Source organism: Schistocerca piceifrons, chromosome X, assembly GCF_021461385.2.
Source record: "Schistocerca piceifrons isolate TAMUIC-IGC-003096 chromosome X, iqSchPice1.1, whole genome shotgun sequence".
Classification (NCBI taxonomy): Eukaryota; Metazoa; Arthropoda; class Insecta; order Orthoptera; family Acrididae; genus Schistocerca; species Schistocerca piceifrons.
Window position 1 is genome coordinate 379,950,669 of NC_060149.1, and position 13,766 is coordinate 379,964,434.

Genomic DNA, 13,766 nt, shown 5'->3' on the forward strand with positions numbered 1-13,766 from the left:
AAGCCCTTGCTTATCTATTTTCATTTCTTTGTAACTGCAACATCTCAGCTCAAAAAGTTGTGCCCACTAACCAGAAACTTGCGTTTTAACTCTTCAAATCCCAAAATAAATGGAGGAGACCATGTCCCACAGTATTTGGAAATCCATTGAGAAGCACTGCTTGGTACAAAGACAATGTGCCAACTAATAATGAACATTTGAAACATTTTCTTCATGATTTGACACTTGGAACAAGTCTAGGAAGATGTAACAGTGTACCTAGAACACAACAGCACTAAAACGCATTTTGTGAAAAATGACGCTTAGAATAGTTTCCATTTCCACTCTTCAATTTTTGTGTTCATCAAAAGAACATACCACATGGTAAAGGACCATTACAGCGAAACAGCAAAACTTCTGCAACCAAAACCTTTATTTCTATTTGTACAGATAAGGAGAAAGGTGGAAAGAAAATTTGAGGGTAGTTTTAATGACAAGGATTTGTCAACCAAGAACCAAAATAGGAGAACCAAGGTTCTAAGGAACAAAAGTCAAGATCCACACACACATGGGACTCAAAGCCCCCAGATGTTAATTACGCATTGAATGAATCAGTTTATACTTTGCTGAAGAGTAAAAAATGTGAACTAAGGAGAGACAAGGAGATTAGTGTTTAACGTCTCACTGATAACAAGGTCATTAGAGACAGTGCATAAGCCTGGATTAGGAAAGTATAGGGAAAGAAATCAGCTGTACTCCTTCAATGGAACCATCCTGGCATTTGCCTGAAGCAATTTAGGGAAATTGCGGAAAACCTAAATCAGGATGGCCTGACACAGGCTTGAACCATCATCCTCCTGAATGTGAGTCCAGTGTGCTAACCACGGTGTCACCTCATTTGGAATAATAATAATATAGACCATCTCAGTATTAGACATTAACAGAGAGTGATGAGAAGGTACAGGTACAATGCTGAGGTAACTATTCTAGCAAGTTTCTCATCTTAACGATCAATAAATAAGAATTGTTTTGGCAATGTGAAGCTACAGTTCTTTACACAATAATCACTCCAAAACTTCAGAACTTCACATACAGAATGTGTGTGCGACATATTTGGCTCGTGTCCCTGTGATTAGCACACACTGATTGCTTCAACATTCAATTCTTGTCCAATCCCTGCCTTTTTTCTTACAGCCCTATTGCCCAACACAAATAAAACTGAAGACACTGACCCAGTTACAATGTGAGTGGGTAAATTCCCCATCCCCTGCAAAACATATGCACTTTCACTCCTAACTTAACAGCTTTCCCTTTTTTTTTTTATCTTTCGCCTCCTTTCCCATGGTTCCTCCTCTCTTTCTCTACACTTTCTAAATCTGTACATTTTCTTCTTTTACTCCCCATGTCACTTCTTGTGGCTGATCTCTTTAGTTAAATTTTCTGATTGTAACTATTTTCTCTCTAGTTGTAGATAGTTAATTTTTAGAACTTTTTTCCCTTTTGTTGCTAACCAGCATGCAGTGTCCAGATGGCGTAGTGGTTAATGGGTTAATAGCACACATGCAGCACTTTTTCATCCATCTTCTCACAATGACTTGACTTTTTACACACACCATTTGCTTTTGGATTTCTAATGAAGGAAAACTTGCAATGGCTTTCAGTAATCCAGCAAACTCATACTCTGTTTGCAGATAGGACTGACGGAATACACTGAATAAGTTCAAAGAAAGGCAGCACATTTTGTGTTATCACAAAATATGGGAGAGTGTGTCACAGAAACGATACAGGATTTGGGCTGGACATCATTAAAAGAAGGGCATTTTTTACTGTGACAGAATCTTTTCATGAAATTCCAATCACCAACTTTCTCCTCCGAATGCGAAAATATTTTGTTGACACCAACCTACATAGGGAGGAACGATCACCAAGATAAAATAAGGGAAATCAGAGCTCGTACAGAATGATATAGATGTTCATTCTTTCCGCGCGCTATATGAGATTAGAACAATGGAGAATTGTGAAGGTGGTTCAATGAACCCTCTGCCAGGCACTTAAATGTGATTTGCAGAGTATCCATGTAGATGCAGATAGATGTACATGAATGTCATATGGAATAATGTTCTGGGGTAGCTCATCTTTAAGAAAGAAGGTCTTCATTGCAGACACATGTACTGTGAGAATAGTTCGTGATGTACACTGACCAATCACCTTGTAGACATCTGTTTAAGGAATTGGGCATTCTGACTACTGCTTCACAGTATATTTATTCCCTCATGAAGTTTGTTGTAAATAATCCACTACAGTTCACGAGGAACAATGAGGTGTCTAATTACAATATCACAAGGAAAAATGACATTCATTACTTCACATTAAGGTTGTCATTAGCACAAAAAGGGTGCAGAGGGCTGCAACAAAAAATTTTGATCATTTATCCAGTGATATAAAATGTCTCACAGACAGCAAAATAAAATTTGGTAACAAACTGAGGATGTTTCTCCTTGACAGCTCCTATTCCATGCAAGAATTTCTGTTATTGTAATGTGTAAAAGGTGGTAGGTAGGAATTACTAACTCACATCTGTGTGTGTGTGTGTGTGTGTGTGTGTGTGTGTGTGTGTGTGTGTGTGTGTTCCACATCATAACCACCTATCATGGGAAATGTTCCATGGGAAATGTTACTTACTAACTAGCTAACACAAGAAAACACACTTTTATCTATGAGTCACAAACTTTTGTCCCTTTCACCTCTCGTTACTGGTGATCCATCCTTTCTTTGCCCATAATTTTTAAATGGGCAGGATTCAAATTCTAGGCCCATTTTCTAGAGTTACATTGTTTATAAAACAGAGACAAAGATGTTTTCTTGGGTATAAACTAATACTTCCTTGTCACTTGACAATTCCCGTTAAGTGCAATTGTGAAATAATTAGCTGTCTAAAGGAGTAAAGAAGTAATTACCACGAACTTGTCAAGAGGAGATTGCCTTTGAATCAAGTGGACGGAGTTGGTATTAATAGTAAAGCAAAGATCTAACAGCAACAGCAACACTGGCTCCTAAGAATAGTATACACTGTCTTGTTTTTAAAAGTAAACTATTATATTGGACAAGGAAGGAAGGAAGGAAGGAAGGAAGGACCATTAGAGATTAACATCCTATTGACAATGGGGATAAGCCTCAGCTTGGAAAAGGAAAGTTCAAGAAATCAGAAATGCCTCTCGTTTAAGGAATCACACCAGCATTTGCCACAAGTGATTCGTCGAAATCACACAAGACACAAATCAGGAAGGTTGGGTTTATATTTGAACCTTGGTCCTCCCATGTCTTAGGCAATGTGCCACTTCGCTTTTTACAAGGGGGTGGACAGTAAGTGACTATGAGGATTAAAGAATGATGACTTCTGTTCTTACTCCAACAAAATACTTACATGAGCATTTATGGCTTTGTCAAAATCTTCATGTTTTTTGATGAGAGCTTCGACATTATCTCCCTTTGAATCAACTTCTTCTGCAGCAAGAAATGCTTCCCTAGCTGACATCCAGTTTTCAGCCTGTTCACAATCTCTATAGAACAGCTGTAACTCTAAACATTGATCAAGTTGCATTCGTCGTGCAATCCAAGCCCTGAAATGCATCAATACTGTGTTAAACTATCACATGACTTATTTGTTGGTATTTCATCAAAATTTGTGTAATTTACTCAGAAGTTGGCCTTCCCAAAATAAATTTCAATAAATGTTAATCAAAGCTCAAAGAAAAAAAGAAAAAGCTAGCAGTAGCTCGAGAAGACTTGGGCTGCCCTGCAGTTTTCACTGGCAAGCTTCCTCTTCAGGCCAAAATCCCCAGTTTCAGTTGCAGCATGCACACATTTATCATTTCTTAGTCATCATTTTACTACCTGGCCATCAGACATCCCCAGACTCTTCAGTCTAACTAGACCTTAGTGACAACAAAATTGTTGCCTTTTTACAATTAAATCTACATTCGGCAATTTCTAGAACATTTTCTTGCAATGAGTATAAGCTCAAAATATAATCTAATAGATAATGAAAAAATATCCTAGAGACATACCTCGGGAAACTGTTTGTTAAAAGAGTTATGACCCCTTGAAATCATGCCTTGTTCAACTACTGTATCTGCTTATTTTACATGATGTTACTGTAATTACCAGGAAAGTCAATTTACGAACACTTACACGAGCCTCACTGTGATTGTGATGGCATGAATTCTTATGCACAAGTCACTAAAAGTCAAGTCAAAAACTGTTAAAACTACAAAAAATTAAGTGAGTGGTAATAAATAATAGCGCTACAGTTCTTCTGAATGTTTTAATTTTTACAACATTACCACTTTGATTCCCATATGAATTTGGCGACTTCACTGTTGATATGTATTCAGATTAACAGTACCAGTATTTTCCTTAGTATATACACTTAGCTTCAGCTTAAAATATACATTATGTAGCTTTCAAAGTCTGGTACTCACACTGATATCATTTTCAGGGTCGCGTACCACAATCGGTAAAAATGTAACCCTTATAGAAGCACATTCTTGTCTTGTCTTGTCCTGTCTGTCTGTCTGTCTGTCTGTCTGACAGTTTGGAACCCTTTTTCTGAGGAACTGGTAGATGTATCGAGTTGAAATTTATGCCACACATTAAGGTCTGCAGTCCATTGGTGAAGTAAAAAATGTGAAGCTTCTAAGTAAATGTGGTCATAAGATATAGACATAAATGCCACATATTTTGATACTCACAAACTCCCTCATCAAAGCCTATAGAGTACCGTATATACTTGTATAATCCATGCATGTTTTTTCCCAAACTTAAGGGCTAAAAACTGTGGTGCGCACATTATTCGACATATGGTTGGTACTGCTCCATCTCCAACAATAGATCCCATTATGGCATTATTGCAGTCTCAGTCTGTGATGTGTCAATAGCACATTAGAAGTGAAGTATTAATGCCTTCAAACGTGTTAATTATGGCTACAAGTCCTCATTATCACTCATGCACTGCTAAAGAAAAACTGAAAATTTTTGAAGCAGCCGAGAACATTGGAAACTGTTCTGTGAGAAGAAAGTATGACATGAGATAGAACTATATCTGTGAGTGGCGAAAAAACAAAACACGGCTTCAAGAAACTAACAATAATTGCAGGGCATTTTGTGGCCAAAAAGCGAAGTACCTGGGCCTCAAAGGCTCTGCACTTATGTAGATGAGAAGTGACAATATGGATGTTCGGTGAAGAGTGAAATGTGCTAACTTAAAGCATTGGCTTTAGCCAAAGAACTAGTTTTACCAGTTTCAAATCTAGCCTGGGCTGGCTATTAAGATTTTTAAACTGAAATGAATTAGGATTCCAGAGGGGAAACTAACATCGCTCAACTGTTTCCAGCTGATTATGAGGAAAAAATAGAGCAGTTTCATCGTTACGCCATAAATCTGTGACATAAACAGTCCTATATGTTATCGCACATTGGTAATGTGGATCAAATGCCAGTTTATTTTGAGATGCCACTCAACAACACCGTGAACAGGAAAGGAGAATCCAGCATCATGATACAAACTGGTGGCAGTGAGAAGCAAAGGTGTACAGTTGATGATGTGTGTAACTCGTGATGGATGAAAGCTACCACCTTAAATGATATTTAAAAGGAGAACTACTCTGAAAATATCAGTGAAAGGCATATTAGCAAGAGTAAATCCGAAAGGGTGGATTGATTGGGTGATGCATGTTTGGCAACATCATCCTGGTATGTTACTGAATGTACATAACATGTTGGTCCAGGAGAGCTTCTGTGGAGATACAATTACGGAGGTGCGAGACAAATTACAAAAAAGGAAAACTGACTTGGCCATTATCCCTGGAGGCTTAACATCCATCCTGCAATCATTACATGTGTGTATAAATCAGTCATTCAAAGCTGCACTTAAACAGCGATACACATAATGCATGGCTGATGAAAACCACAAGTTTACACTGTGCGGAAAAGCAAACAGTCGGATTTGTCCCACGTTTGTGAGTGAGTGAAAAGTGCATAGGACTCCATTCCACAGCCACTGGTGGAAAAATCCTTCAAAAAATGTGGTATCACAAATTCAGTGGATGGAACGGAGGACGACAATTATTCTTCCGATAGTGGTGACGATGAAAGTGATGATGAATAGGGAGGTAAGGGAGTACATGTATTGACCAAAATATTTCATTGCACATATTAACATTACATTCTCAAACATGGTAATTCGCATTTCTTTATTTTTCCTTTTTTTTTTTTTTTTTTTGCTATTTTAGGTAGGCCTAGAGTCCCAGCTGGCGGGGATAATGTTCCCCACCCGGCTGCCCGGCTAGCGGGCCAGATGACAGGCCCACCGGCCAGCCAGCTGCATGCTGCTGAATTGGCTGCATTTTAACAATTTATCAACCTGTACAACGGCATGTGAAGATTATGACGTGTTTCTTCAAACCAATTTATATTATATGTAATTTTGAACACATCATTACATCAGAGCAATTTTTTTAAAAACTAAAACAAATTAACGCAAAAAAGATTTTCCCTCCCTCAAAATTAGGGTTCACAGATTGTTCGAATATATACAGTACTTCCTGTTGGCCTAGAATCATGAAATTTGGCAAGAAGCAATGTTTTACTGTATATGTAAAAGAAGAAAAGAAGAAGGAAAAAAAAGAAAAAAAAATGAAATTAAGAAATTCTTTTACTATTTGTTATGTGACTTCAAACTTAAAATTAACACACTCTTGAAAGTCTTTGACTCCCCGGGACTGATATCTTCCAGTATGAACATAGAAAACAGGCAAAAATTATCAACATCCTCGATTCCCGGATCAACTGTGTACATACACAATTAATTTTGTATGGAGCCCTCAGAGTGAGAGTTCTACTCACACCTGGCCAATTCTCTTTAATTTAATGCCTAAATAGCTTTATAGTAAACAACTTATTGTATTCCCTTTTCCACCACTCACATGTAAACAAACCTTAAAACTTGGTAAGTACTATTGCAAATCTCACAACTGCACTTACTTTTCAAGTTCTTGACGGGCTTCTGCCATGCTTTCCAATTTTTCTTGTATCTCAACACTTGCATAATGACCAGAATGCAAAAGCTGTTGTCCAAATAAGTCAAAAGCTTGGAATGTCCCTGCACGAGCATCTATTTCCGTTCGATGTTCCTGGAAAAGATTAATCTCAGTATACAAATTTGCTTTCCTTCACTGAATAATTAATTATTCACTCTAACCTTCAGTTACGAATTAAACTAAATAAACTGGCCCCACATACAGTTTTTAATAAAAGCTGGTAATTGATTTTTGTATTTTCGTATTCAAAGCTAGCACATTTGAAGAAACAGTTTGCAAACCAACAACATATTAAAACAAAATAAGTGTCTACATCAAAATAATAGAGAAACAACTGTTAAGATTTGCACTTTAAAATAATTCTCTCATAATAACTTAAGGTTAACAACTGCAACTTACTAATCTGTCTATGAGCTCATAACAGAATACTACAAACTACAACCACATTCTATAGTCATCCATCGCATGACTTTCCAATGAAACTGAAGCACATTGCCGCTATCGAAGCAGTTAGCTTCTCTCAATACTAGATGTCTACGCTACAGGTCAATTTATTTATTGCTAGATTTGGAGGTGTTATAGATTACTTCTCAAAACAAATAAAGAGGTACACCTGCATAAGCCATAAAAAATAACTAAAGGGCACAAATCACCATAATAACCGATTTTCTTAGCCAAATGTAAAAAGTGGCTATCAAACAGCAGAATAAAATCAGCACAACACTTGTATTTATGCTATATATATTTACACTATATATATATATATATATATATATATATATATATATATATATATATATATATATATATATATATATATATCTGTGTGTGTGTGTGTGTGTGTGTGTGTGTGTGTGTGTGTGTGTGTGTGTGTCTGCTTTGCTTCTCTTGTTAACTGTAAACAGGGAGGAAAAGCAGCTTGTTCAGCATGACATCTTTTACAGTTAAAACATAAATATGACTGGAATTAACAGGCACAGGCAGTGTTAGCAAAGACTTGTTGAATAGAAACTAAAATCTTGTGACCAGTCAAAGTTACAAACATTCCATAAAAGCTCATGTACACCATTTTATTAGTTAACTCAGCAAGGAAAGGGCAATGATGATACTGAGTCTTTTAAATACATTATTACCCAAATAAAATAAAAAATAGAGGATAGAAATTTAGAACTTTATTTTGCATTTCTAAAATCACAAGGCAAATGATATTAACAATGAGACACTCTTTGATATGGTTTTACATTTAAACAACTAAAATTCGTTACAATCGGTGCCCTAGGTCAATTCTGGCAAGATTGAGGAAAGAAACTGGTCATGCCTTCATACCGTAGCTTTGTTTCAGGTGTCAGAAGGAATCATCCACGCCACCTTCCCTCCAAGAATACGCATATGAGAACAAGGTATAACTAGCTACAAAGGATCACGGCAGCAATGTTTGTAGCCAGCCAATTTTTTCATCTAATTTTGTCTCAAAGACAGAACACACAAACATTTTTAGTCACATGAAAATAAGCATTAACTGTATACAGTTCTTGTTTAAGGTGACAAGAGGCTCCTTCAACATCCACTGCACTACCCATGATTTTGGCAACTAGAAAAATGAGAAATTACTCACAATAAGCTTTTTCTATCAAAATTAATTACGCATAACATAGAACTCTCACAATTGAAACAGGGCATTTCACACTACTGGAATGCAATGCTTTGCAAAAGTGGCGAAACTGTATTGAGCTATCTTCTGTGTTTTCACAGACTCAAATACAAAAGCCCCCATGCCCCATAATTTTATTTATACGGGGCACAATTTTTACTAGCATAATGAAAACCTTGAACGAGAATTAACACAAGTTCCTTTAGGACCTCCAGGGCCAGAGTTTAGTGCTCTACCCACTGGGATACCTCAGCTACATGTTTATAAAAACTGAGACATAACTGAGGGAAAATGTTCAAATGTTCTCTTGTTGCTTTGCTCCTGGGCTTACTGTACATGTTTTGATTAAACATTCAAACAATGGAAAATCCAAGACGGAATGTAACAATATTATTAGAAGGCAAGTTGCTGCTCACCATATAGCGGAGATGCTGAGTCACAGATAGGCATAACAATCTGTGACTCAGCATCTTCGTTATATGGTGAGTAGCAACTTTTCTTCTCTTAACATTGATTAAACAGGAGCCATAGATGAAACACTAATGTCCTTAATTGCATCAGCCTGATCATGGGACTTACACACAAAAACCATTTCATCACAGAGTTTATAAAACCATAAAAAACCTTCTGAAACAGAACTGGTGGAAGTGACTAACATATACTGTCATGTCATATGAAGATATGGAAAGACGTGGTGAACACTGAAAAAGAATGCTCCTTGGATGTCCTTTCAACAACAACCTCCTGTTTACTCCATTCGCTAAATGCTGTGCCAAGAGCTGCTCACAAATGGTGGTAATTTGGACAAATGCATAATACACCAACACATATGTCACCTAAGGGTTTCTGGGTGGGACAGAAATATTTGCTATTAAGCACTTCCCCCATCAGCAAAAACAATTTACTTTGTGGACAGCCACATGATCGGGTAGGGTGCATTTGTTGGAACTATAGGATTTAGTTATCTGGCATGACCAGCGTACACAGCAACAAATTATTCTTATCCTCTGAAAACTTCTAGCAGAATACCAAAGCATCAATATTCTGTCTCTCAGCACTTCGTCTCTAACATGACAAAGTTGTGTTGTTCCAATTATACACAGAAAACATTTTTATGCACATATTATGCAAAAGTGTTGGTCGCTGGGTACTACCAACAGCAGTTGGAATTCTGGAACTTTATGAAACGCAAGATCAGCAATTTTCAGGAACAATCCTTTTCACAAATGAAGCTCACTTAGTAAGGGATGTTATAGTGAATTATCATAACATGTATCAGTGGACACAAGTGAAACTTCACAGCTTTGACATACCAGGGCACCAAAACATAGTGTGTCACCATATAATGTGACATTATCGACTGGTATCTTATAGTGCCACATATAGTACCAACAGGACAATGATTCATATATTTCCGAGATGCTTATTTACTGGTATTACAAGTTTATCTCGTTCACCATATACACAGGGAAAGAAGGTTCAGTTTAATATACCATCAATGATAAGGCCATTAGAGACAGACTTACAAGTTCATTTTGGACAAGGACAAGGAAACAAATTAACTGCCTCCTTTACAAAGAAACCACCACATTTTTAAGTGATTTTGGAAAACCACAGAAAAGCTAAATATGGACTGTTAGATGACCTTGCTCTTTTCAAATGCACGTCGTTTCTTTCACAATGGATTTGTTGTGGACTCCATGTAGCGTAGTCTGCTTGATCATCAGATTTTAATCCACCCAATTTCTTTTTATGGAGGCACTTGGAAGTGCAAATTCGGAACAAAGAGATACCATCAACCGGTGATTGAGAATACATATATGATATTATGGAAAGGGAAACTGAAAAATATCACTTTCAACAATTCCTTCTGCAAAGAGGTTAAGCTTGCCAAGAACACTGGCAGCAATTTCCAATATTTATGAAACACCTTTGGAGTTTAAGATCTTGTATTTACATATATTCTTGATTTTATACTTTACAGCATTCAGCTGGTTTAGCAAAGACACAACCACTATTCTTATGAGATAGGGATATTGTATGACTTGCACTCAAGAGCACATACTGTCTCACAATTGCAAATCTCTTGTAACAGATCTCTGGAACAGACAATCAGATTGTTCACAGTTGCTAATTCTTGCCATCCTTTCAAGCTGATTTCTGCAGTTGTATAGGAACGCTCAAAAGCTCATTCAACATTTTTTTGATTTTACAAATTTCAGTTAGATTCAGGTTTCTTCATAAACATGAGGAAACATTTTATTTACTTTGCTTTTTGACACCCCAATGTGTGGTAACATGGATAAAACTATTAAGTTATGTAATTTCTCTGTGTCATTTAGCAATATGATTCATAGACGCATTACAGAATATCCAATGGGGCACTTCTCACAAAACAGAACTTAAATGCTAGGTTCAGAATTTTTCATCTCTTGCATTTTGGATAGGTACAATTTTTGCAGTATTACCTCATGAGGGGAATGGGAGAGAGGGGGGAGAGAGGGGGGAGAGAGGGGGGAGAGAGGGGGGAGAGAGGGGGGAGAGAGGGGGGAGTGGGGGGGGGAGAGGGGGGGAGAGGGGGGGAGACAGGGGGGAGAGAGGGGTGGGGCGAAGGAGAGGGGTGGGGCGAAGGAGAGGGGTGGGGCGAAGGAGAGGGGTGGGGCGAAGGAGAGGGGTGGGGCGAAGGAGAGAGGTGGGGCGAAGGAGAGAGGTGGGGCGAAGGAGAGAGGTGGGGCGAAGGAGAGAGGTGGGGCGAAGGAGAGAGGTGGGGCGAAGGAGAGAGGTGGGGCGAAGGAGAGAGGTGGGGCGAAGGAGAGAGGTGGGGCGAAGGAGAGAGGTGGGGCGAAGGAGAGAGGTGGGGCGAAGGAGAGAGGTGGGGCGAAGGAGAGAGGTGGGGCGAAGGAGAGAGGTGGGGCGAAGGAGAGAGGTGGGGCGAAGGAGAGAGGTGGGGCGAAGGAGAGAGGTGGGGCGAAGGAGAGAGGTGGGGCGAAGGAGAGAGGTGGGGCGAAGGAGAGAGGTGGGGCGAAGGAGAGAGGTGGGGCGAAGGAGAGAGGTGGGGCGAAGGAGAGAGGTGGGGCGAAGGAGAGAGGGGGGACCAAGGAGGGAGGGAGGGAGGGGGGGAGGGAGAGAGAGAGGGGGGAGGGAGAGAGAGAGGGGGGGAGGGAAGGAGGGGGGAGGGAAGGAGGGGGGAGGGAAGGAGGGGGGAGGGAAGGAGGGGGGAGGGAAGGAGGGGGGAGGGAAGGAGGGGGGAGGGAAGGAGGGGGGAGGGAAGGAGGGGGGAGGGAAGGAGGGGGGGGGAGGGAAGGAGGGGGGAGGAGGGAAGGAGGGGGGAGGAGGGAAGGAGGGGGGAGGAGGGAAGGAGGGGGGAGGAGGGAAGGAGGGGGGAGGGAAGGAGGGGGGAGGGAAGGAGGGGGGAGGGAAGGAGGGGGGAGGGAAGGAGGGGGGAGGGAAGGAGGGGGGGAGGGGGGAGGGAAGGAGGGGGGAGGGGGGAGGGGGGAGAGAGAGAGGGGGGGAGGGAAGGAGGGGTGAGGGAGAGAGGGGGGAGGGAAGGAGGGGTGAGAGAGAGAGGGGGGAGGGAAGGAGGGGTGAGAGAGAGAGGGGGGAGGGAAGGAGGGGTGAGAGAGAGAGGGGAGAGGGAAGGAGGGGTGAGAGAGAGATGGGGGAGGGAAGGAGGGGTGGGAGAGATAGGGGGGAGGGAAGGAGGGGTGAGAGAGAGAGAGAGAGAGAGAGAGGGGGAGAGAGAGGGGGGAGGGAAGGAGGGGTGAGAGAGAGTGGGAGGGAAGGAGGGGGGGCAAGGAGAGGGGAGTGAAAAAAAGCTTAGATTCATGGAGGATGAAGAAATCAGCTGCGTCATTTAAATGGAACCTTACCACCATTTATCTTCAGCAGTCTAAGGAATTATGGAAAACTTAGATCTCTATAGTCAAATGTGGATTTGGACCACCATTGTTCTGAATGTGATTCCAGTGTGTTACTACCGTGTTACTTCATTCTCTCCATAGCTGAGATACCTCTTCTAGACAAAGAGTACACAAGACAGGAGGGCATCACAACACAGGAATAATCTGGCACAGAGCGCCAGAGAACACCATACAATCAACGTGTTGGCACAATATCTTTACAAAAGTACTGAATGTAAGGAACAGGTGAAACTCTAAATATGCACTTCAATGACTTTCAAGATAGAAACAAAGAGTCACGTTAAGGCCTTTCCCCCCCCCCCCCCATCTCCACACACGCACAGACACATTTTCATAAGCATGTATAAAGGTGAAAGTCCCATTTACACAGTTAAAACTCATTTTCTGCACAGGACGTCACTGGTGTTCCTGCGAACTTACACGTCACTGAGGGAAAGTACAAAAGCTTCTATAAACAACCAAACTTTAAAAAAGTACTCTTGTCTTTTACACTGAGGTGACAAAAGTCATGGGATACCTACTTATCATGTCAGACAACCTATTGCCCAGGGTAGTGCAGCAACTCAACTTGGCATGAACTCAACGAGTCATTGGAAGTCCCCTGCAGAAACAATGAGTTATGCTGCCTTCACAGCCATCCATAAGAGCAAAATTGTTGCTGATGCAGGATTTTGTGCACATACGGACCTCCTGATTATGCCCTATAAGTGTTCAATGGGACTCATGATGGGTGATCTGGATGGCCAAATTGTTCACTCTAACTGTTCAGAATCTTCTTCAAACCAATCATGAGCAATTTTGACCTGGTGACATACCACATTGTTATCCATAAAAATTTCAATATTGTTTGGGGACATGAAGTCCATGAATGGTTGAAAATGGTCTCCAAGTAGCCGAACATAACCATTTCCAGTCAATGGTCAGTTCAGTTGGACCAGAGGTCCCTATTCATTCCATGTAAAAACAGCCCACGTCATTATGGAGCCATCACCATCTTGCACAGTGCCATGTTGACAAAGTGGGTCCATGGGTTTGTGGCGTCTGCACCATGCTCAAATCCTACCATCAGCTCTTACCAACTGAAATCAGGACTCATCTGACCAGGCCACGATTTTATAG

General features: G+C 40.5%; 1 protein-coding gene across 1 annotated transcript in view; it reads right to left on the reverse strand.

The window, feature by feature from the left end:
* Positions 1-13,766, reverse strand: part of LOC124723018 (spectrin alpha chain) — a 125,191-nt gene that overhangs the window by 23,738 nt on the left and 87,687 nt on the right. Inside the window, 2 exon segments of the mRNA XM_047248193.1 lie at positions 3,404-3,599; positions 7,021-7,169. Of these exon segments, the coding sequence (XP_047104149.1) occupies positions 3,404-3,599; positions 7,021-7,169 (345 nt within the window).